At 36.6% G+C, this 26567-nt stretch overlaps 1 protein-coding gene across 1 annotated transcript; it reads left to right on the forward strand.

The window, feature by feature from the left end:
- Positions 1-4657: 4657 nt before the first annotated feature.
- On the forward strand, positions 4658-22214 carry ALB (albumin). The gene is made up of 15 exons (XM_049630620.1): positions 4658-4793; positions 5573-5630; positions 6734-6866; positions 8566-8777; positions 9593-9725; positions 10552-10649; positions 12283-12412; positions 13344-13558; positions 14743-14875; positions 16170-16267; positions 17315-17453; positions 18041-18264; positions 19718-19850; positions 20469-20534; positions 22050-22214. Exons 1-14 carry the CDS (start codon positions 4715-4717, stop codon positions 20508-20510), a joined length of 1827 nt encoding a protein of 608 aa, XP_049486577.1. The 5' UTR covers positions 4658-4714; the 3' UTR covers positions 20511-20534; positions 22050-22214.
- The last annotated feature ends 4353 nt before the right edge of the window (positions 22215-26567 follow it).

Below are 26567 nucleotides of genomic sequence, written 5' to 3' on the forward strand. Positions count from 1 at the left end.
AGCATGATACTTCTAGCTCTGTCCATGTCATTGTAAATGGCAAGATTTCATTCTTTTTTATGGCCGAGTAATATTCCATTATATGTTGTTTGTATGTATGTTTGTGTATATATACATATATGTATACATATATGTATATATATCTCACATCTTCTTTATCCATTCATCTGTTGTGTTAGTTTTTAAAATTTGAGTATAGCTGGCATAAAATGTTCCATTAGTTTCAGGTGTATGATCCACTAAAGTTTCAGCAGAGGAATATTTTAGCACTATTAAACTCTCAGCAGCATATTCATTTGTTTGATTTCCATTTGTAGTTATTATTATAAAAGAAGAGTTACTGGCATCAATTTCAAAATATATGTTTATAGATTTTATTGGTTGCTAACTTATATGAAGAATGAATAAGCATGGCTTTCAGGCATTAGCTATATTTTTCTTGAAATGGAAAAATGATAAAAAGATATGAGAAAGTGTCATTTTACTTATATAGTTTAGGCAAGTTTAAAGGATCTTTTTATTTCTTAAAAATGTCAACCTGAACTAGGTAGAGAGTGATGCGTGAGGAGCCATTGGGCAGGTCAGCAATGAACAAATTCTCAACTTTGGATCCCAAAACCTTAACTTCATGTATTCATTCTACCTTCTACCAGTCAGGCCCTTTTCTCATTTTATAAGACTGCTACCTTGGAATATGAATCAGAGAATGTTCAAGGTGAAGGGTTCTTAAAGATAATTTAATCCAACTTGACCCATATGGCATGGAGATATATATGGATATGTGTGTTCGAGTTTGGAGCTAGAAATTCACATTGAACTGAATTAAACTGCATAGTAAAGAGTTGTGAAATTCACAGTAAATTCCACAGGATCAGTGTACCATGAGGAGAGGCAGAAATAGGGGCCCTTCTGTCATGGGAGCTTTGGAGAGGGAGGGACTTAAGAGATGGAACAAGCCAAAGATAGTTATGTAGTGTGGTTATTATAATATAAATGTTCTCCTTGTCTTCTATGAAATCTCCAGCAAATTCTGTATTTCTCATTAATGCAAGTGGGTATTTGGGGGGGGGGATTGGCTTATGGAGGGAGATAAGGGGACAATTGATATTTGGATTACAATTTTTTAATTTGCCTTCAGAAATGTCTGTGTAAGTCTATACATTTTGAAAATTAATTTTCTGAATTTCTAATGGGAAATGTATTCTTCACAAGTGAATAAGAAATTAACTCAGTTAAATGTTTCAACTGGTTAGTTTGATGCTTCATGGTCTTTCACTTGTCTACTCTTCTATACTCCTTATGTAGCAGTGCAGGCCCTTCGTGTCAGCTAGAACCTGCATATGTCCACAGGATAGTAGGAAGAAGGTTATGAAAAGATTTCCCTGTCTCCAATTTTCTCTCCAAATGGATCCAAATTTCTCATATTTTGGAATGACTTAAGTGTTTGTCTCTCGAAAGCTTCTGTTAAAATACTGAGGCTATTATTGGAGATGTTTTCCACATTGTTATGCATGCCTCACTTTATTTCAAGAGAAGGTAATCCAGTAGTAGTCATCTATTACAGAAAGAAACAGCATAAGGGCTGCACTAAGAAGATGGCCAGATGGATGGAAACTTGGTTTGAATGACTTGGTGAGAAGCTTCAGGAATCCCAGAGGGTAGTAGAAAGGTATACATAGGTTTAAGGTTATGATGAAGGTGACAAGGAAGTGAGGGACTGGTCCAAAGAGTTGTTTCATGTGCTTCAAAACTTCCATTTCTATCTGGTAAAAAAAAAAAAAAAAAAAAAAAAAAAAAAGAGCAAAACAAAGAAGAAAAGGGATAAAGACTTAGATTTAATTTCCAGGTATATTTATATTTCAACTAAGCTATTTTTCCTGTTCTAAATGATCAGTATACTATTCTTTTCATATGAAGGAATTTTCTTACCTACTCTCTTTTTAAACTTCTCCCACAAAAATGGGAAAATGTCTAAAAATCATTGGAGCTAGTTTCCTATTTACTTAGAAACTAGATTCTGTAAGCCATATTTATAACTTTTGGTTTAAACATTTACATTTACTCCCATGCCAGAGTCCTTTGATGACTAACTAAACATAAGAGTTTAAAAGCTTGAAGAACAGAATATTTAGAAAAACTAACAAATATGTGGTTTTATTCCTTTCAATATAGAATGTACATGCAGAACTAATAGAAGATAAATGTAGGAATTCTTACTTTGGGAATCCACAAAATATAAATGTTCAAGTGTTTCTTATTAATTAAGATGTATTTTAAGCATGCAGATACTGTTAAGAATTAAATATTTTAATTTCTCAGCCATTTACTAATTTCTCATAAGGATACGTCCATGGAAACACCATATTGGTACCGTAAGGACAAATTCTTTCAGGCATTTTCGATTTTATATTTGAAAGTTATGAGGTCTTTATAAATATGGGAAAATCAATTCTAAGTTTCTAGAACCATGATGAATTTGATTTTTCTTTTGTGATCTATATTTACCATCATATTACAATATAGTATTGCCGTGTAAAGTAGATGGAGAGACTAATATTATTTTCATTTGTTACATCAAAGAACATGCACAAAGTGTATGTGTGTATGACAAAGGCCTGTTTTTGTGATTTAGCAATACAATTATATCCAATGATGAGGACTGCCTGTTTGACCAAGCCTTCCTCAAGGACTGATAGAAAAGAAAAGCTAGGGTTGCACCCTGACTTCAAATAAAAGATGCTTACTCTCTTGGAAGACAAAAAAAATTACATATAATTTACCAAAAAAAATTATTTTTTTCTATTTACAAAGTTAGAAAGTTATAAAATAGTATTCTTTTTAAATTTTCTAATATAAGCTTTTGGAATTAAAAATGGTTTTCTAGTCTATTCTATTCCATTTCTATCCTAATGGGAATAATTCTACAGGAAGATATTCTTTGATTTCTTTTTGTCTGTGGCGTGAAAGATAAGTATAGCTCCATTATTCAGCACTCTCTGGTGCTACTTAAGAAAACTCCGTACCTATCCATCTATCATCTATCTATGTATCTATCATCTATTACCTATTATCTCCTATTCCCTATCTAGGATCTCCTCTTCTGTGTTTGATTATTTAAATAGCACCCATACCTGAAAATGACATAAAATAAAATATGATCATAGAAAGTGTATTCCTTTCATCATGTGGCTGAATAAAAAAGGTAATGCTTCTCTTGGGGTGTCTCTTGGGGTGTTTGTTAGTCTCTATGCCTCCGTGTGCCATACGACACTTGACTGCCAGTTTTGATCGACTTGGTTATTTAATTAAGTGAAATAACTGGCTTGAAACTAATTATTGCTTTGTAGTGTCAGACAAAGTCAATTTTCCTACTGGTTGAAATTTGTGGTTCTTTATCTTTATTTATTTATTTTTTTAAATTTTTTTTCAACGTTTTTTATTTATTTTTGGGACAGAGAGAGACAGAGCATGAACGGGGGAGGGGCAGAGAGAAAGGGAGACACACAGAATGGGAAACAGGCTCCAGGCTCCGAGCCATCAGCCTGGAGCCTGACGCGGGGCTCAAACTCACAGACCGCGAGATCGTGACCTGGCTGAAGTCGGACGCTTAACCGACTGCGCCACCCAGGCGCCCCAAGGTTCTTTATCTTTAAAGCAAAAGGGCAGAGATAGAACAGCCCTTCACAGGTAGAGATCAGAATCTTGGGCGGGAAGAGTCATGTTTGCTTTGTTTTCAGACATAATGTTAAATTTGTTTTGAAATAAAAATAACATTAAAGAAGAACATGTGACTTTTTTTATTAAAAGGAAGAAAGGAAAAAAAGTGTGAAGCAGGGATGGAAAGAATGTGATCCCTGGTGAAGGTTTAGGATTCTTATAACCTCTAGAGGTTTAATCAAGGCTCAACCTGCCCTGTGTATATTTTTATGGCAAAGATTGTCATTACTGTCACTGTGCCCATTTTCTTCCCCATGTCTCCTTAACTGAAAATTCTATGAGATATGCCTACAATGCATCTAAATATCCTGCCACAGGACCTGAATCATTTGTGGACCAGAGCTGGGATAAGAATGTAGACCTTCTGGACATCCACTTTAGTTGCTATTGTGGCTGTGGCTTTTTCTTAGCTTGCATCTGAGGTAACATCAACTTTTTTTAAGACAGAACATTTCAGGAGAATGAGAATGACATGGAAGCCCTCTTGTGTGTGTGTATGTGTGCGTGTGTGTGTGTAAATTTTTCATTACTTGATGATAAATACATAGCTGGAGTTAGTAATAGATACAGTTCAAAGCTTAGCTCTTTTAGTAAGTCTTAATTTCTAATTTAAGTCATCGATCTGGTTAGAATTTTGCACATATTAAAAATTAAAATATTCAAATGGTAAATCACAAATAAAGAACATGGTAATGAATAATAGGGACAAATCATTTAAAGTCTTATGTAAAACTTGATGTTTTACATAACTAATGAATTGACAAGGTCTTGTGGAAAAAACAGTTCCAGATGGCAAACATACGCAATGGATTTAGTCAAACGATTTTTTTTTTTGGCAAGAATAATATGAATTTTGTAATCAGTTGGGGGCCAATGAAGTACCAAGATGAGTCTGGTTAATAATCTACAATTATTGGTTAAAGAGGTATATTAGTGCTAATTTCCCTCTGTTCGTCCTACCTTTTCTCTTCTATCAACCCCACAAGCCTTTGGCACAATGAAGTGGGTAACCTTTATTTCCCTCCTCCTCCTCTTTAGCTCTGCTTATTCCAGGGGCTTGACTCGTCGAGAAGCACGTAAGAATTCTATTTTCCTATTATTCAACCTTTGTTTTATTTTCCTAGTAAAAGAATGGTTTTAGAAAACCCTGCATCTTTAAAGAAGTGTTTTCCGTTAACATTTATTTCCAGGCTGTGATGGTATTTTATATTTGTGATCCCTTAGGAAGTTATCTTATTAATATATTTCTAACATCCTAGGTGAAAAAAATGGTGAGAATTGTTTAGTAGCTGTAATTTCCTTCTGCACATGAAGGAGCCGAGAGTGACTTCAACTTCACAGAATGTAGTTTAATGTTAGAATTCATAGCTCCACATTCCCAAAGGCCTAGGTACTGCACGTTGAGATATAGATAGATAGATAGATAGATAGATAGATAGATAGATAGACAGGTATAGATGTGAAAAAACCCCAAAACAGAAACAAAACCCAAAACCTGTGTTGTTAATCTTATAAATAGAATTTATATTTTTCATTTCAGACTGTCCTTTCAGTAGCTTTTAATGGACACTGCAGGAGCATTAGATCGTATCCAAGTTTGAATATAAAGCTATAAATATTTAACAATTTTCATGATTTTTCAAATAGTATCTTTGGTGATAGAATAACTCTTCCATTTTAATTCAGAACAAATAGTTCACCATCATCCTCAGATTTTCTGTAGGGATCAGAGGCCAAGGTTTTGGAGCAAATGACTGTCTAATTTGCATGGAGAGAAACACAAAAAGTAACATTATAACTAAGTTGTTTTCTTCAGAATGTAAACAAATCTTTTTTTTTCTTTTCTCCTTTTCAGATCAGAGTGAGATTGCTCATCGGTTCAATGATTTGGGAGAAGAACATTTCAGAGGCCTGTAAGTTAAGATATTGAAGAGCCAAATTGAAAGTTTCTAATAGAGTTGGTTATTATTCTAAAGATCTTATATTCCCATATCATCAGAGTCCAGGCTCTAGAACAATACTATCCAATAGAATTTTGTGCATTGATGGAAATATTTTATATCAGTGCTGTTCAATATGGTAGCCACTGGCCACATGAGGCTACTGAATGTGTTAAATGTGGCAAGTGCAACTGAGGATCAAAAATTTAAGTTGCATTTAATTTTAATTTATTTAAGTCTATACAGTTACATGTGGCTACTGGCTACTTATATGGGACAGTGTACCTCTGGAATGCTTACATAACCTGCATGGTGGGAAAGACTTTATTGTATGGTTTCTTTTGGTGCTCACTTACTAAATTCCTTTACCTAGCAAATAGGTCTGTGGCTCTTGAGACCATTTTAAAATTATTTAATCTAATAAAAAGTGAGAAAATAGTTTATGTTTTAAAGGTCAATTTCATGCTACAGTCTGATTAAATGAGAGACGTGTGTGTGTGTGTTTTATTTATTTATTTTTTTTATTTTTTTAAATTTTTTTAATGTTTATTTATTTTTGAAGGAGAGAGAGACAGAGTGTGAGTGGGGGGAGGGGCAGAGAGAGAGGGAGACACAGAATCTGAAGCAGGCTCCAGGCTCTGAGCTGTCAGCACAGAGCCCCACGTGGGGCTCAAACTCATAAACTGCGAGATCATGACCTGAGCCGAAGTCGGATGCTTAACCAACTGAGCCACCCAGGTGCCCCTGTGTGTGTGTTTTAAATAGACAAAGTGCCTATGTAATGTCCCTAGTCCTCATAATTAGACTTATTTAGAATACAGTTTGCTTGCCTGCTCTGTTTGTGCATCTGCTGACATGTGTGCCCATCTATGTAAACATGGCATAAATACATGTCTTCTTTGCTTAGGCAGCCACATATGGCTTCAGATAATAGCTGATGTGGATAGACTTTCTGGCTAATAGTAAGTTGTATAAAATATAGAACATATACAGATACACGATTTGTTGTTTAGCATAGCAAACTACTTTATATTAAAATTTCACCGTGTTTCATGTTTCTATGTCCTTTGTTTCAGGGTACTGGTTGCCTTTTCTCAGTATCTCCAGCAGTGTCCATTTGAAGATCATGTAAAATTAGTGAATGAAGTAACTGAGTTCGCAAAAGGATGTGTGGCTGACCAGTCAGCAGCCAACTGTGAAAAGTCACTTGTAAGTACATTCTGATTTTGACTATCATTTCTTCTTTTCGGTAATCCTGATAATTTCAAAGGAAACTATCCAAGTTTGGTTTCCTCAATTATTCCTTTGTAAGCAAGTCTCAAGAGCAAGGCTAGCTTTTGTTTCTTCTACAACAGAGGTGTTCTAGCTACAGCCAGAGGTTTAAAAACATTTCTTTATTAAGACCACACACAATAGTGATAGTTTATTTGTTTCTTTATTATTTGTATTCAAGCTAATTAACATATAGTGTAGTCTTGGCTTCAGGAGTAGAACCCAGTGATTTTTCTCTTACATAGGACACCCAGTGCTCATCCTGAAAAGTGACCTCGGTAATGTCCATCACGAATTTAACCCATCCCCCCACTCCCCTCCCTTCCATCAACCCTCACTTTGTTCTCTGTATTTAAGAGTCTCTTACGGTTTGCCTCCCTCTCTGTTTTTATCTTCTTTTACCTTCCCTTCCCCTATGTTCATCTGTTGAGTTTCTCAAATTCCACATATGAGTGAAATCATATGATATCTGTCTTTCTCTGACTGACTTATTTTGCTTTTTCATTGCCAACTTCTATTTCTTCTTTAGTGATAGTGTATTTAAATGGAAATTTGTTATTTGTAAAAGTCTCTTTTTAAAATCTGAAGTGTGCTTTCTATCATAGAGGCTAATAGTGAGAGCATGTTTTTTATCTTCAGAAGGCACTCATCTGATTTCTGTGTCAATTTTGTTACTTGGGTAAAATGATAGTATAAGTATATAGTCCTCATTTTAGGGATAGTCATATTTTTACATACAATAAACAATCAGGGCATTTATTCATTTTGAAGAACTTAGAACTTGTGGTATTTCTAGGTAGGTCTTCAATACAGGGAGAGGTTTGTTTCTTTCCCCATTCAATCTGTATATACCTTGCTGGGGGCAAGGTCAGTTTTTATTTATCAGTGAAGGCTTCCCTTCTCTTACTTCCTTCTTTCCATGTATCTTCCCCTCCAGGTAGAATCGGTACTTTAACTCAATATTTTTAACATGATCTTAGGACTCTAAATATGACTTCTAGAAATATATTTGCTTTGCAAATTAATTCTGTCTTCAGCAGTTTATTTTCCCTGGAGTTCCAGTTACTTTCATGATAAAAATTAAGGGGGACAGAAAGAATACATTTAATGGAATGTGTTTTGAGACAAATGTTTCTAGAATAAAAAAGATCTATATTTTCATATAATAATTAATAAACAGTAAATTGTGTAACTCTTCAGTTTTTGAATGGCATCTACTTAAAAGCTGGACCCTCAGAAAAGAGCAGATCAAATGAGAAACTCTCTGAGTATTTTCTTTCCTCATGTGAATTCACCTACTACTTACAAGACTATTTTCCCTTGATTTTTTTATTAGCTCTTCCAGCTTGTAGCCCGTAGAAATAGGAGCAATGTTCATTCCTTAAAGCCATTGATTGTCTTGTTGCCTTTCCTTTTTATTCACTGTCAGTAATCATGTGATGGCTAATTCCTGCAAAAATTACATAGATGGTCAAATCCTGGGAAACTATCTACACCTGAGGAAAAAAGTGGATGTTAAATTTACATGGTTTCCTAACCAAGGTTTACCGATACATGAAACTTTTTAGACTGCTCTTTGGGTGCAAAGAAAACAAAGTACCTCCCCATGATTTGAAGTCTGCTCTCTTCCATTTAGCACGAACTCTTTGGAGATAAACTGTGTACAGTTGCCTCTCTTCGCGACAAGTATGGTGAGATGGCTGATTGCTGTGAGAAAAAAGAACCTGAGAGAAACGAATGCTTCCTGCAGCACAAAGATGACAATCCTGGCTTCGGTCAGCTGGTGACCCCAGAGGCTGATGCCATGTGCACTGCCTTCCACGAAAATGAACAGAGGTTCCTGGGAAAGTAAGTAATAAGATTTTTATGCTGCAAAATGAAACATTAGGAAATAGATCAAGGCTTATGATAACAATTGCTACCATAAAAAACATTTTCAGCATTAAGGCTTAGAAGCTTTCATTCTAATGATAATTTTCAAAGAAGTTATATTTGATACTACAAAATTCTCCATGATAAAAAAATGTGATCAAAGATCTTTTGGAGTTCATTAAAACAGGACATGTTCGGGGCGCCTGGGTGGCTCAGTCGGTTAAGCGTCCGACTTCGGCTCAGGTCATGATCTCACGGTCCGTGAGTTCGAGCCCCGCGTCGGGCTCTGTGCTGACAGCTCAGAGCCTGGAGCCTGTTTCAGATTCTGTGTCTCCCTCTCTCTGACCCTCCCCCGTTCATGCTCTCTCTCTGTCTCAAAAATAAATAAACGTTAAGAAAAATTAAAAAAAAAAAAAAAAAAAAAAACAGGACATGTTCTGTATAAAAAACTGAGATTGAGGTCTGTTAAAATATTATGAAGATATGTATTTATTCTCAGAGCTGATTTTGTTTTAGTCAAAAACATTATATTACTAAAATTTAACCATGTTATACATGTGTGTGGGTATATGTGTGTACATATATATAAAACTTTATACATATATAAATATATATATAATTTATATGTACAAGTTTAGCCTTTTCATGGACTTACAGAATGACAAAGTCAAGGTCATCGTGTGCAAATTGAGATTAACTGGTAAATTAGATGAGATTGTTGATTACAATTGTTCCTGTAATATTGTTTGCTGCAGAAACATGACTGCCTGTTTTTCTTTTTAAACATATAGATACTTATATGAAATTGCCAGAAGACATCCTTACTTTTATGCCCCAGAACTCCTTTACTACGCCGAAGAATACAAAGGAGTTTTTACAGAATGCTGCGAAGCTGCAGATAAAGCTGCCTGCCTGACACCAAAGGTATTCCTCGGAACAGGAGGGCCAACTCATAACCAAACCTCAGACTTTGCACATCATATGGCTAGATTTAGGGAACGCCTGTCTCTGATACAAACTTCTTTACATGGACAGAAAAGCCTCCCTCGCTCGTAACTCCCCCAAAGATCTTTCACCCTCTTGGAAGACCTATGACCTCCTCATTCCTCCTTCTCAGATTTGCCATGGTGGATCTGATAGAGGAAATCACTGTGTATGTGTCTAAATATCCTGCGTCTTTTATGGCGTGGGTCACTACAGTGACATACAGAAACTCATCTGTAAAACTGCACAGCAAGGGGCCACAGTTTTGTTAATCTTTTCACGAGCCTTTTTTCTACTGGGTAGGGAATTCGAAGCAGAGAATTCAACTGCCTCTAGAAGGCTGGGTTTATTCACCCATTCCATAAATATTTATTATGGACTGTATTCTCTAAGGAGCTTATTGATGTTGTGAGAGTTGGTGGAGGAGGGGTTGAGATCAATTGTAAGTGAAATTAAGAAGTCAGAAAAATTGTATTCCCTGGGATATTAGTGTACTCTGTGCCTCCACATTTCCCTTCAGGTCCCTTTTCCCTGGTGAAGCCTCCATGCTGTTTCTTAACCACCTAGAGGCTTACGCTATGACCAGACTGATTGTCCTCCTCCTCCATAGCAAAATAACTATTTGCCAATAGTAAGCACTTGGGAATTTAGGTGTAAATGATCTCTTTAAAATTCCATGTGGCACAGTCTCATCTGAACTTATGAAGGGGTGTTTTGCGTAGAATTTTCCTTTTCTAATTTTTCCCAAATCATTTCTTTTTTGCAGGTTGATGCTTTGAGAGAAAAAGTACTGGCTTCATCTGCCAAAGAGAGACTCAAGTGTGCCAGCCTCCAAAAATTCGGAGAAAGAGCTTTCAAAGCATGGTATTTTATTTTATTTATTCATTTTTTAAAAATTTTTTTTAACATTTTTTAATTTATTTTTGAGACAGGGAGAGACAGAGCAGGAACAGGGGAGGGTCAGAGAGAGGGAGACACAGAATCTGAAACAGGCTCCAGGCTCTGAGCTGTCAGCACAGAGCCCGATGCGGGGCTCGAACTCATGGACTGTGAGATCATGACCTGAGCCGAAGTCGGCCACTTAACCGGCTGAGCCACCCAGGGGCCCCCAAAGCATGGTATTTTAAACTTGGTTTTTGTCGGGGCCTCTGTTTTTACATTACTTCGTTGGTTGAAGGAACATTCTTCAGTTTCTTTTTTTTTTTTTTAACGTTTTATTTATTTTTGAGACAGGGAGAGACAGAGCATGAACAGGGGAGGGTCAGAGAGAGGGAGACACAGAATCTGAAACAGGCTCCAGGCTCTGAGCTATCAGCACAGAGCCCGGCGCGGGGCTCGAACTCACGGACCGCGAGATCATGACCTGAGCCTAAGTCGGCCGCTTAACCGACTGAGCCACCCAGGTGCCCCCATTCTTCAGTTTCTAAGCCAAGAGAAATCCCCTCTCCCCTATCCCTCACATGGTAGTCAACAATGAATCAACGGCAACAGGAGAGGAATGAAAATAATAGACATTCTGCGAGCTCTCTAGATACCATCACTTGAGCTATCTTTGCCTGCCGTGTCTACCACCACTCCACCAAAATCAACTAACTCAGTAAATAAAACAACCCCAACAGGAAATGATAAACAGTTAAACAGGCTGTGATTGGTCTGGGGGAAGAAGAAGCTTTGAACAGATTTCGGAGACTCTGACTTGATTTGGGAAGGCATATGGATATTCGCCTTTTACATGTCATAGAGTTTAGACACTGTGTTGGATCAATTTCTTGGTGAAAGTATGCTTAATCAAAATTCTCTCATTTTGTAGAAGTTATGAATTTCTTTTTTCTCAGACACCTTTAGAAGTCAAGGAGCTTGATTAAAAAAAAGATAACAGGAGTTTGCGTGGCATGTTCCAGTTTGTAAAATGTTTTTGCATGGATCAACTAACTTAATCCTCACATCAGTCCTGCAATTTAGCATGCTGTTGTGACTGGGTAGAGGCTGAGTCTTGCCTAGAGTCCCACTTCTAATAAGTGATAAAGCCAGATTGAGAAACCAGGTCTGGGCTCCAAACTTGATGCTTCTCCACATGTTGCCTATTTTATTTCACTTTGTTTTTTAAAGATTTTAAGTGATCTCTACACCCAGCGCAGGACTTGAATTTACAACACTGAGATCAAGAGTCACAAACTCTTCTGACTGAGCCAGCCTGGTGTCCCTTATGTTGCCTCTTTTAGAATCTCTTCTTGATTTTTGTTTTTATGAATGGCTGGACTTCTATCCAACACACACACTCTTAAAATGGCTAATTCTGCCCTAAAGAAACATTTTGTCCTAAGATAACCGTGTGGTTCAGAACTAGCATTAAAAAAAAAAAGAACCAACAAATTTTACAAATTATTTCTTTATGCTATTTTGTCCTGAATGTTCTTGGTTCAAGTAGTATTTTCCTAGTGATTTCACATAAAATATTGCATGTTATTAATGTTTGGATGGGAAATTTTCTTCTTAGGTCAGTAGCTCGTCTGAGCCAGAAATTTCCCAAGGCTGACTTTGCAGAGATTTCCAAGTTAGTGACAGATCTTGCCAAAATCCACAAGGAATGCTGCCATGGTGACCTGCTTGAATGTGCAGATGACAGGGTAAAGTATACTCTTTGCTAACACACATGGTTCAGTTGGTAGTATGAATTTGCTCAGTATTATTGGTGAAGCTGACAGTGGGTTGAGATTGTTTTCTATGCACAATCTGCTCAATTCTTTGCCTGCCTTATGGTACTTTTTTGTTGTTGTCGTTTATTTAAACCTGGCCACCTCACTCATGAAATGATCTGATAAACGCATTCCCTAATTTGTAACCCTTTCAGTCATATTCTGAGAACAAAGGCTTACACTGAAGTAGGACAGCTGGTAGAAAGGTAGATTTCAAAGAAAACTTTTTTGGGAGGTGGGTGGAATTGGAGAAGGGCTAGTTGCTAAAGAGATCTTTGGAAATTATGTAATTTTTTGCCCCTCTATATTCTCTTAGTTAACCATCTTTGTTAACTATGCAAATATTTAGCATGAGATCTCTTTTCCCCAAACTGAAAATATGACCAAATACCAGAATCCTAATCTCTCAGGATACTTTCTGGAAAATTTAAGGCAAATATTTTACATGTGTAAATAGAAACTGTGACTATGGTCTTGACTAGTTTTTCAAAAATATCTCACATTTTATTTAGTTATCTGGTTTCAAAATGCCTGTACTTAATTTGAGGGAAATATTTGGAAAAATAGTACTGAGTTTTAATTTAAAAATTTAAATGCCTTAGTGGTAGAAATATAAAATTAATGGTAACCAATATGGGCCCCTGTTACTGACCGGTCTTTTGTAATCAAGTGGAAATATTTTAGTAATTCTATCCGAGTCTCTAGTCTTGGGAGCGCAGACTGAAAGTGTTCATGGAAGGCATGTTGGTATGTGTATGGTCTTAGAATACAATAAAGATGTTTTGCCAACATAATAAAGGTCTGAGGAGAAAGTGTAGTGATGTCAATTTACATTGAAAAATTTTTATCAACCTGCTTACAGGCGGATCTTGCCAAGTATATATGTGAAAATCAAGATTCAATCTCCACTAAGCTGAAGGAATGCTGTGGTAAGCCTGTGTTGGAAAAATCCCATTGCATCAGCGAGGCGGAAAGAGATGAGTTGCCTGCTGACCTGTCCCCATTAGCTGCTGATTTTGTTGAAGATAAGGAAGTTTGCAAGAACTATCAGGAGGCAAAGGATGTGTTCCTGGGCACGTAAGTGGATAAAGAATAATCCCTCCACAGTTTTTCTATGGTCTCAAGATACAGGAAGAGATACTAGGCTTTCCTTTGGCATTGCTACAATTTCTGTGTTGTCTACAATACTTCTTAATCCTTCCCTCTTCTAGTTTTTAAGTTTTTTTTTTTTTTGGAAAAAGTTAATTAGTTTTAAAAAGTTATTATAAACGAATACATACTTATGGTAAAAACTCAATCAACAGAGAATAGGGAAGAGGAGGGAAGTAGTAAAAGTTTCTATCCTTGCCCCCATTCCATTCCTTTTCTCCTCAGGGATATTTCTGGAAATACCTCTAGGAACATTTGTATATACATAAATTATACACATATTGTTCATTCAAAGAGCATTTCTTGAACTTACTACAATACATATGTGTGAATATACATAATACATCTTTATATCTCTGTATATCCGTATCTATTTATCTATCTACCATTTATCTATCTATATAAAAAAATATAAAGAGAAGTTGGAATCTGCTTTATATTTGGTTGTTCATAAAGTCTGCTTTATACTTGGTTGAACAGACCAGAAATAACAGTAGCATGGCAGGGCAGCATGAAATTCTGTGACAAAATAAATGATTACATATAGTCAGTAAGTGGGGTGTTAGACTTTGCATTTCTGTTGTTGGATTATAACAGTGTAATGTGCACTATGTATTTTATGTAAAGATTAAAGATTTTATTCATGCAGTGGGGAAAAAGAAACAATTAAGAATATATCTCTATTTATCTATCATAACCTTTTTGAGATATAGTCCAAATTATAAAAAAAGTACATAATAAAAACAGGGGTCACTCATCAAACATTTAATATGTGCCAGACAGGGTATGCTTTGCATTGATAATGTCATGCATTTCTTGCAACCCACCTTGTGAGATAGGTGCTGTTATTATCTGCATTCTACAGAGAAGGCAGCTAAGTCTGTAATAGTTTTAATAAGTTGCTTAAGGTGATATAGTAAAATAGGTGACATAGCCAGGATTTGAATGCAGGTAGCTTTAGTTCTGAACCCCAGACTCTTAGTCATTAACCTTCCTTGCATGGGGTCTAGTCGAACTCAGATCTTTGGGATATGAGTTACTCTTGAGGCTAGTTAGGTGATTTGTCTTGCTCATTCGTCCAATTAAATCTATTTTATTTTCATCTGAATTAGGTTTTTGTATGAATACTCAAGAAGGCACCCTGAATACTCTGTCTCATTGCTACTGAGACTTGCCAAGGAATATGAAGCCACTCTAGAGAAGTGCTGTGCCACCGATGATCCTCCTACTTGCTATGCCCATGTGGTAGGTTTCTCAAGGGAAAAAAAATGGAGCTGTCTGGCTGGTGATCCTTCATAATGAGAAAGAAAAATAATGCAAGAATGTAAATTGTTAAATAGTGCAACTTATATCTTTTCTTGACATGGCTTTAATTCTGTGCTCTTAAACATTATAGGAAAAATAGATGGCTAATAAGACTTAGAATAGGCTAGAAGGGAAAGATCTAGAGGGTGCAACCTCTAATTTCAAAAAAATCTTGACCATGCTTTTTTCTTTTTTGTGTTCCTGGGAACAAAATAAGATAAATATTAATGTCAATTAAGGGACTTAGATATATAGTTAACCGGATTCCAAGATTGATCAAATATCAAGAAGTAGAGTCTTAGAATGTTATCCAGCTGTACATTGTTTACTTTATTGTAAATGCTGGTAAACAGTGGTTAATAAATAGTTTTATATTCCTTAAAAAAAGAATTGGCATCTTAAGGAAGACTGTGAGATCTATTCACCTAGAATATTTTCAAAATTTTTGGAAAAAGTTTGGGAATTGTCTTACAAGAATTTATGTAAGGAGAGAAAACCTGTTCTGGAGGATTTTTGCCATATTTAGCCATCCCCAACAGATTGTAACATGTTTAAGATAGTTAGCACTCCTGGCACATATAGTGGTTTCCAAACTTCAGAATCAAAGAAAAGTCATTCTTTGCTCTACCAAGAACCTACTCTATGCCAAGTACCATACTGGAGTCCTTGACCAAGGTAAAATCTCTTATCTCAGGGAGCTCAGAATCCAACTAGAGATATGGTTTAATGATAATGATACATAAAGTCGTAGCCATCATTTATTGAGCTTTTATTATCTTCCAGGTACTGTTTTAATTGTATTAACTCAGGTGGTTTATAGAACAATTCTCTGAGGTGAATACCATCTTCATCCCCATTTTGTTTATTTATTTTTCTTTTTTTCTCTTATTTTTCTTTTCTTTTCTTTTTTTTTTTTTCATCCCTATTGTAGAGGTAAGGGTTCTGAACCTTGGATATGGAAAGTAAAGTTACATAGTTAGAAAATGGGTCAAGTGGCCTGGCTCAAAAACCAGCAGTAGCACACCAGAGCCTGAGTTTCTTAATCCCTTTTACTATACAGTCTCACCAAATAAAATAAATAGTTTGAACATATTGTAATAGATTTGGCATCAAAGATCTAATTAATGACTTTGGGCAAAGGGTGGAAGGATCTCTTTCTGCCTAGAAGGATGAAAAGCAACCTTCGTATGGTCCTAAGGCAGAATTCTGTCAACACAATTCTGTTCTCTTTCAGTTTGATGAATTTAAACCTCTTGTGGAAGAGCCTCACAATTTAGTCAAAACAAACTGTGAACTTTTTGAAAAACTTGGAGAATATGGCTTCCAAAATGCGTATGTATTTTTGTTTATCGGCTGATTATTTTCTTGATCAATTTGTAATTTATTAAAACTTAATATAGATACAATTTATCATAGAGATTTTAATCACGAAAATACAGTATATATTTCTCATCTCTCTCCATAAAGAAAAACTGGAGGAGGAGACAGAAAATGGTTAATGGGATGGAGAATCCTATGTTTGAGTGTGGTTTAAAAAATTGGTCTCTTGAGATTGGAAAGGAAAATACCACATCTTGGAATATAGGAGCTGAGGATGCCCCTTGAAGGTTAAAGAATAGCTTATGGGCAAACAAAATACAGTGATGCTTTACAAAGGAGGAAATGGTAGGCTTTGAATGATAGTAGCTCAAGAAGTAATATATAAGCCGATGGACAAATGTCCTGATCTACTAGAGCCTTATCTATGGAGCTAAAGACAAGAAGAGACACATCATTCAGTAGATATTTATGTTAGCACTCTTCTAACTATGGGTATTAGGGATAACAACAACAATGAACCAGGTATAGTCTCTTCCTTTTAGTAGATTATAGTCATATATGACTTTCAGTGGTGATTGGAATTCTGAGTAAATGATTACGATGTGCTAGATATCGTGGCAGGTTGATTGCGTGCTTTTTAAAAATTTTAATTTAATACTTATACCATCCCTATTGAGTCAGGTATAGTTTCTCCCATTTTATAGATGAGAAAATTTATACATATCTTTCAAATTTAGCACAAGGCTGATATATATTAAGCAGTCAGTAGGTTTTATTGAAAGAAAGAAGCAATTAATAAATATACTAGTGTCACCGAATTCTAATAAGGTCAGTCACTTTCTTAAGAGTATACAGCACAGGTGGAATCAAAGATAGGCTTACCTAGTTACTCAGGACAAGGTCCTCCCCCATGCTATTCCACTGACCTGGATATGGAGATAATTTTATGAACAGAAAGTCATTTTGTTGGTTTTGGCTAAGTGTTCTTTGTTTGACCTGCTGTGTTTGAGAAAGACAGTTTCTTGCCTGGCTGAAAACACATGGATTATTTTGTTTCAGGCTCTTAGTTCGTTACACCAAGAAAGTACCTCAAGTGTCAACTCCAACTCTCGTGGAGGTCTCAAGAAGCCTAGGAAAAGTGGGCAGCAAGTGTTGTACGCATCCTGAATCAGAAAGACTGTCCTGTGCTGAAGACTATGTGAGTCTTTTAAGTACAATAAGTTAAGCGTGATGAATTTTTGCCGTTAGACATTGACAAAGCTAACTTTCAGAAGCAGGGTGGACTACATGTGCTTGCATGCACATGTGTGTATGTGTGTGGTAGTGGCCGCCAGGACTTGGCCACTTATATTACCCAGGCCATCACAGTGAGAATTTGTATAAGATCCCCAAAATGATAACTTGTTTTGAAAAAAATTCCATGAGTTTTCAATGTTTCCCCTGGCATTTAAAAATCTTTCTTAATCTTTGGGGTCTTTTTTTAAAGTATAAGACTGTTTCCTTCCCACTCCAACACATATATCAGGACTCACATCAAATTATTTTAATCATTATTTTCTCAAGTGAATAATTCTTAAAATGTAGACATATTTAAAGGAGAAAATACTTTAAAAAGTCTCTTATTACTTGTAGTTCTAAAGATAAGCAAATCGCTACCTCAAATCAACCTTGGATTCAGTCTTGCTAGTTAATATATAACATGTTTTTTCGTCCATTGGAAAGTAGAGGTTCATGGAAAACTTTTATTATGCTTTTTCAATTTTTGCTCTTCCACCTGTTCTTTAGCTGTCCGTGGTCCTGAACCGGTTGTGTGTGTTGCATGAGAAGACCCCTGTGAGCGAGAGAGTTACCAAATGCTGCACAGAGTCCTTGGTGAACAGACGACCATGCTTTTCTGCTCTGCAAGTCGATGAAACATATGTTCCCAAAGAATTTAGTGCTGAAACATTCACCTTCCATGCAGATTTATGCACACTTCCTGAGGCTGAGAAACAAATCAAGAAACAATCGTGAGTAGTGTTTCATTACTGTAAGCATTTATCATTTTGAGAGTGAGAATTGTAAATTGAAATGAGTAACTTTTTCTGAAGCAGTGATTATATTCCTTAGAAAAGAGTATTTAATTAAGTGTTGGCCTTAGTAAGCTGATTAAAGTGTCAAGAATAAAATGGATAGCTTTTTGTTTTCCTAGCAAAAAACCTCTATATTACAATCTTGCCTACAAATCATTCAGAATAATCTTGTGGATAAAAGCTGCAGTGGAATAATGTTTTAAGATGAGTCCAGTAGAAAAAGATGAACAGTTAACTGATATATTTGTGCAAAGAGCAAGTTAGTTAGTAGAAAGAATTGGTGAATTTATTTCTAGGCATGAATGGCTATTTTAAGTTTGTTCTATGGCAGCCAACAGACAAGGCAAATCCCCAAGATGTAACTTTTGAGAATGGAACTTGGGTGGAAACCATCTAGAAAAATGAGTTCTGAGGCTTGATGTCCTATTGATGTCACAGGAGTTAAAAGTGCATGACATTTAGCACCATAAAGTTGCTATCATCTCTCGAGGTTCTAATCATAGCCATAGATTTACAAGTAATATTGCAAAACTTATCGTACCCATGTGACTCTCTCTCTAGTACTATTATCTCTGCAGATGTCAGTGAAAGGGAACCATCACCTCCCAGAAGTTTGATTAGTTTTATTACTGATGGCCTTCCCAGTATTAACTGAATGGAGTAAATTTCACAGACCAAATATAAAGATTCTTAGAAACTTTTTAGATGAAGTCCAACAAGACAATTAAACTTTTAAGGATCAGTTTTAGCTCTTAAATCACTATAAAATTCAATTCAATATTGTATAACTTCTAAAATGTGAAGAATGTAAAAATGCAATGACCTATCCTTTCTAGACATTTACGGTAAAGAGATCTATTGATTTATTGAGATTTATTGACACTAGATGTGCTGAGCAATTTACATTGATTATCTCATTTGATCCTTCCACCAACCCTAGGAAGGAAGATTTTATTCTCATTATGCAAATGAGAATATTAAAGCTTATTGTGGTAAGCCTGGGCCTCAAGCTCAGAATTGCCTCACTCCAAGACTTATAAACAATAATACAGCTATCTTTACCATCTCCATTTTTCTTTTTCCTTTTTTTTTAATTGAAGTGTAGTTGACATGCAATGTTACATTAGTTTCAGGTGTACAACATAGTGATTTTACAAGTCTATGCATTCTGCTGTCCTCACCACAAGTCTAGCTCCCCTCTGTCACCACACAACACTGTTACAATACCAATGACTGTATTCTCTAAGCTGTCATCTTTTATTCCTGTGACTTATCCATTCCATAAGTGGAAGCCTACATCTCCCACTCTCCTTCCATCTCCATTTTTCTTTATGTGAGTAAACTTTTTTCTGATTTTTATCTTTCTTGGTTTGTTTTCATTCAAATGCAGTGCACTTGTTGAGCTGTTGAAACACAAGCCCAAGGCAACAGATGAACAACTGAAAACTGTCATGGGGGATTTTGGAAGCTTTGTAGACAAGTGCTGCGCAGCTGAAGACAAGGAGGCCTGCTTTGCTGAGGAGGTGCTGGACTTTCTTCATTTTCATATGGCCGATTTCCTTTGTTGTTGTGTTCGATCAGGCGAGGGCTTAGGGCTTCATCTATCTTAGGGATACTCTGTACATTTAGGATCAGAATCTTATTCCACATACAATTACCCAACAAAATTACTTAAATAGCTCTTGTTTTTGTTTTATCTCCTGCCTCACTGGAGCATATTGGGAAATGTTTACAGTATTTGTTCTGTTTCCAAAGTTGTGATATTTATGAATATAGATAGATATTTGTGAGGCTCAAGTCTTTGGTAGAGATAGCATGAAGCCAGAACACTAATTTATTTAAACATGTTCTTGAAAAATGCTGGTTTGTAACTTGGTTGAATCTGAGTTTGATTTTACAGGTTAATGGGGGAAGTTTATATTTACTGTTTCCCTCTATGACTTGACAGTAATGTTTTTATTCCTTTGGGAACAGTGGATGTCAGTAAGCTTCCTTGTAGATATTCTAGTACTAAACTGGAATTAAAGAATGTGATGCATGTAAAATTAGTTTGTAATCACAAAAGGCTGTATAAATGTTAATTTTTTATCCTAATAGTGACGCTAATATTTTCCCCAAATCTGTCATTTTTCTTTATTTAGGGTCCAAAACTTGTTGCTACAACTCAAGCTGCCTTAGCCTAAAACAACACAATCACAACATCTCAGGTAACTATACTTTGCATTATTTTTTTTTAAAAAGTAATTATAATAGTTATTTTTAAAATAGCAAAGGTTTCTATTTACCAAGAGCCATATAGGCCAGTGCCAATCACTGTTCTAAGACCTATATATATATTAATTTATTTAATTCTCACAATAGTTGTCTGAATTGAGTGTCATTATTTTTCCTATTTCACAGATGAGAAAATGAAGGCACAGATCACAGCATAGTTTCCATAATTTACCCAAGGACCACCCAGCTAGTGAGAGGTGGAGCCACAATTCAAAATCCAAACCAAAGCTTGAGAATTAACCACTGTCCTGTTCTGACCTATTATGACATAGTGGAAAGAATCACTAAACCAAATGATGGCTCAGCAGTGGGGTACTTAGGTATTAGGCTGGACCATACGCAAATGCATTTTTTAAAGATAAAAACCAATTGCATAGTAATGATTTCACATGGTGCAACCTAATAGCCCAGTAACAAATTAATTTCATTGGAGAATATGATAGATCTACTGTACGTGAACTTGCACTTTATAGTGATTAATTTGCTACTAAGGTGCACTTCAAAATTTAAATGTTTAAACATCAACATGTTTCGGTGATTTGGGTTGTAATATTTGGGGGAAAATTAAAAAATAGAATCAACTCTCTTTTTTAATTTGTAAATCATTTATTTATTTATTTATTTATTTATTTATTTCATTTTATTTTAGACTGAGAGAGTAAGCAGAGGAGGGGCAGAGGGATAGAGAGAGAGAGAGAGAGAGAGAGAGAGAGAGAGAGGAGAGAGAGGAGAGAGAGAGAGAGAGAGAGAGCCTTAAGCAAGCTCCACACTCATCATGGAGTCTTACAGAGAGCTTGGTCCCACCACCCTGGGATCATGAGTGGGATCAAGAGTTGGATGCTCAACCAACTGAGCCACCCCGGCACCCCTCAACTCCCCTTTTTTTTTTAAAACAAATTGTCCAACTATTTTCTAACATGAATTTATTTTCATATTTTCCAAACTGACTGTAAGGCCTACCACCTCTACTTGGTTGTCACTTACTCTCTGCCCACTTGATAATACCTACATATTGTGCATTCGGATGAGGAAGTAACTTTGTATCTCTGTAAATTTGACCTTTTCAAAACGTGATTTGTTTTATTGCTAAGTGGCAAGAATTTCTTCTGAAAGGTATTACTTTGAGAAGGCACTTGTTTTGTTGGTCATTAACGTAGGTAACAAGCAAGAGTTAAGTAAGTGACCCTGAGGAAGGATGATGAAACCTGGGACCTTGAAGCCTGAGGAGCTTATGACATCAGTGATGAAGTGAGGACTTTACAACACTTATCGGTGTGTCCTCTCCACCAGCCCAACAGAAGAATCAAGAGTCCAGGACAGGCTGAAGGGCTTTCATTGGTAGAAATTGCAGGAAGGCAATCTAAGCAATTTACTATTCACTTGAATAGGTTTGTCAAACACATGCCATTTTACTAACAGTATTTATATCTGTCTTTTCGTTTTTTCAGCCTGCCCCGAGAATAAGAGAAATGAAGATCTAGAGCTTATTCATCTGTTTTTCTTTTCTGTTGGTGCAAAACCAACACCCTGTCTAGAAAACACACATTTCTTTAAACATTTTGCCCTTTTTCTCTGTGCTGTAATTAATAAAAAATGAAAATAATCTAACATAATTGTCCGAGGCTGTTATGTTTCACAGATGAATCGCTATCTTGAAAATTTTTGTAGGTTCTGTACAAGTCCCACTGGCCTCTCTTTTCGCACTTTAGTCTTGTTCTTTGGGGGCTAATTGATGAAAAGAAACATGAATATTCTCTTGAGTCATGGATTATAAACATTCAAAGCAATATTTTAACATTATGATCATTCTGAATGAAAAAATGAAAACTAGTATGGGCAAAGCCATGAGAACATGGCTTTTCAGTACTCCGAGGACTAAGAAATGTGAGGGACAAAGAAGTTAGAGGTAATTATAAGGATGGCTAATTGAACTGAAAAAAAAAAACAGGCTAGATAGAGATTTAAGGCAGTTTACGATGACAATACATGAAGTGTAAGAAGTTTAAGCAGTTTGGAGAAGCACTGTTGGGGGAGGGGACAGAAGATCTGGACAAAAGTACAAGAGAGAGTGAGCCAGATATATAGGAGTAAGGGAGTGCAAGAATTGGAAAGTAAAATGTTCTTGTAAAAATTGAGATGTTATACTCAATACCTAACCCCTTATCCCTGTTCCCAGAGGCAACCACGGATACCAGAAATTATCTATGAATTTATATACTTTTTAAAATGAATTTACATACCTAAAGTCATTTATAGCCTTATTAGTTTTATTGTGCTTTAGGAATTTTTATAGAATTGGTTTCATATGTACATGCCATCCACAACTTGCTTATTGTGTCCCTAATAATGTTACTTTATAGTTTCATTATAAGTATGAAGCTTACAAAAGATTTTAGTACCAAGTTAAAAACGGATCCTTCCATTTCTGGAATGTTTCATTCCATAGTCCCCCACCTCCCTATCCCTACCCATTCTCACCCACCACTTTAGCCTCATCACTGACTGTATCAAATACTTTTCCACACTGGAAGTAATCATCACAAAGGTGGGAGAGAGCCCAGAAGGGGAGAAGTGGAGATGGTAGGCACTGGCCCATCAAAGGCCCAGGAGGCAGATCTAGAAATTTTGAATAAGATGTTTTCATAGAACTGAACCCACACGGGATAAAGTCTGGGGGCCCTGTCTGGATGGCATTGCCACCTTGACACTGAAGGAGGACTTCAGACTTTCGGAAAAGACCCTATGAAACATTGAACTCCCAGAGTCTGGCTTCCCTGCTTCCCAAGGTGTCAGATTCCCCCAGGGAATTCAGACATTTGAGCCTGTGTGGTCCAGGAGCCCAAGGCCGGCTCTGTTTCTGAGAGGGCAGCCTGGAAAGCACATCATTCAGGCTGGATAGTTGTTGCAGTGTGCTCTTTGCTGCACAGTGTACCTGATGGGGCCACCAGAACGGTGCAGACACAGTGATGTATGTGTGTGTGTGTGTTTGTGTGTGCATGTGTGTGCATGTGTGTGTGTGTGTGTGTGTGTGTGTGTGAAGTGCTCTTCATACCATATCAGGGAACACATGGTATCTGTATGATTTATTACCAGGGATGTTAAGATCAAGCACTTGTTTGAGGTAGCGTTTGCCAGATTACTCCGTTGTAAAGTTATTTTTCCCTTTACATACTGTCTTTTTGGAAGCCAGTCACTGAATCTAGTCTACACTTAAAATGAGGGAGGGAGAGGATGAAGCTCCTGGAAGTGCGAGTATTGACAGGTATTATTTAGAATTCTTCTGTAAGAAAGATTTGTCACTTTATTAATTTATTCATTCACTTTATATATGAATTCATGTATATTTGCTTTGTACTTTGGGTTATAATTCAATGTTACATTATTTACTTTGTTACTCAAATTATTTCAGCTTTGGCCTTTGTGAGTTCTTTCAGTTGGCTTTTGGGTCCCTTTGATATGCCACCGTACTTTGTTTTTTGAACACTACTTTCTGGCACTTTGAGACACTCCAGGCCCATCTTATTATTTTCCCTTCCCCCAGACCTGGAAAACAGCCATTTCTTCAAGGAACCCTGGTTCTATTTCACAGATAATGGTATTTAGACAATGATCTGAGTACTGGTTGCAATTGCTGTTAGTGACGTATCACTGCTTCTAGACTCTTTCAGGGAACAGAGCTAAGAAATGTAGGTGTGTATACTAACACATGTATACACACATACCTGTAATTATTTCTGTATCATCTGTTATCTATCTATCTATCTATCATCATTTATCACCTATCTATGTACATATGAGTTCGTACTGATGTCTCTGACTACTCCAGAACTGTAAAGTTCACTCAAGTCTTTCTCTTCCTCATATTTGTTACTTCCCTCTTTGATAGGGAGAAACTTGGCTCCCATTATCTACCATGTGTTTACTTATTTGTTCAACACCAGGATACGTATGAAGGAGTTTCAAATTTATTGGCCTATATCTCCATATGAAACACATTTACCAACTAGAGTACTGTGTATATACAACTTATAATTTCCAGTCAATACCTTATTTTTCAAAGTTATTTAGTCAGTTCCATTTTTCTCCTACCCTCTTCAGTGAGGTTGTGACTGGTGAGTTTTGGGTGACTCACTCACACTGGACACAAGACGAATTTAGGGTTGGGAGGTTGACTGACTTTTGGCTTGAGCTACATGTGTGGGCCCACCCAGTAGCTTTTTTTTGTTTGTGTTCCAACAGGGCAGTCTCTGTCTGCAGTACACAAAGATGGTGGGTGGTGACAGGTGTCCTTTACGTATTCCCTTCCATGGACACCCAGGATGGTCACTCCAATCCCTTCAAACACTCCACATCAAGCCATGTCGTCTTCAGAGGTGGACATGTCTATCTATTCCAAGTGCTCTGGAGACAGTTGCTCTGCAATGCTACTGGGCCCTTCCACTTGACATCCTCTCTTGTCTCTGTCAATTTGGTTATGTCATGCTCCCTAGGGTTGGTTTTACACCCTGCCAAATATCCCTTGCAGAAATGGAATAACTTTCCTTTCTTCACCACAGAACCCTCACCTATCGTCCTTATTGGTGGCTGTGTGTTGAAACCAGAACACAGTTAACATTGAAAGAGATCACATTCTAGAAATGCAGTGATTATGATATAATAAGAGTTCCGTAGAAAATACGGGTGGAAGATGTGCTGATCTATGTTTGTGCTAAGAAAGTCATAATGATCGATTTAAGATGACCAGAGACTTGCACTTGTGATTGTCATCAATGAAGCACAGTAACATTCAAGAGAATCATTGGAAGGCAGAATTCACAGTGACATGATGAATGATGCATCACCACGAATAATGATGTAACCAATATCACATTAAGTAAATGACAATTGAGAAGTACAGAGGCAAGAAGATTTATTTGTTTCAATACAAATAGGCTCCAAGGAGCCATCACATTGTGAATAATAACAACATCACTACCTTACTCTTGAGATGGCAGATATAAAATTAGCCAAGAATGAGATGCATTTGACAATAAAGAAGATAGTACCAACAAAGAGATGATACCTGGATCTGAACAGGAAGATAGGCTGTCTGCACATTAGGAAGAAACTTCATGTGCACTGACTGTACAATAAACAAATATGTAAGTATCGCTTCTCTATTCATTACTCTAAATCTTAAGTGATAAATGAGTATACTTCACATGGGCCCATGCTGGTATTGCATAAACCCAGAGGACATTATTAATATGGAATAAAATATGAAGGGATTCACCTGGAGTCGAACAACATGGGTCCAGTAATTCTTTTTTTATCAATATTGCCAACATTTTAGGAATTCGATTTCCGAAGGGTGGCTGACAGTGTAATGACCACTGCGTTATACCAGATGTGTGGCATATATGGACATTACACCTTGAATCACACAATTTCTACCCATCCTTCTCACCTAAATCTTTCTTTGCTCCTCTTCAGTCACTTTATAAAGTGATTATCTTTTGTGTATCTTTTTCACTTTCCCTCCAAGATTCTTTTTTTTTAAGTTCAATTATTTATTTAGAGAGAACAGGGGAGGGGCAGAGAGAGAGAGAGGAAGAGAGAGAATCCTGAGCAGGTTCTATACTATCAGCGCCGAGCCCCATGTGGAGCTCAGTCCCATGAACCATGAGATCATGACCTGAGCCGAGATCAAGAGTCAGATGCTTGACCAGCTGAGCTACTAACTCGCCCCTCCCTTCAAGATTCTAATCAGTTTGAACTTCATATTATTCCTTAACACACCATGCTTCTTTATGTATGCTTTTTCCTTCTACCTGGGATGTCTTTCTCTGTCTTCTTTATCTGTTTAATTCAACTCAACTCACTCAACTCAACTCAATTCAACTCAATTCAACTCAACTCAACTCAATTCACTCAACTCAACTCATTTAATTCAACTCACCTTCTTTGAGGAAACTTCCCTGCATTAA

This window comes from Panthera uncia, chromosome B1 (assembly GCF_023721935.1).
Source record: "Panthera uncia isolate 11264 chromosome B1, Puncia_PCG_1.0, whole genome shotgun sequence".
Lineage (NCBI taxonomy): Eukaryota > Metazoa > Chordata > Mammalia > Carnivora > Felidae > Panthera > Panthera uncia.

Excerpts from the sequence above, each read along its gene's own strand:
- ALB (XM_049630620.1), top strand. The coding sequence starts at position 4,715 with ATGAAGTGGGTAACCTTTATTTCCCTCCTCCTCCTCTTTAGCTCTGCT. Across the intron at positions 8,778-9,592 it reads GAACAGAGGTTCCTGGGAAA|ATACTTATATGAAATTGCCA; the intron begins GTAAGTAATAAG and ends TTAAACATATAG. Across the intron at positions 10,650-12,282 it reads GAAAGAGCTTTCAAAGCATG|GTCAGTAGCTCGTCTGAGCC; the intron begins GTATTTTATTTT and ends TTTTCTTCTTAG.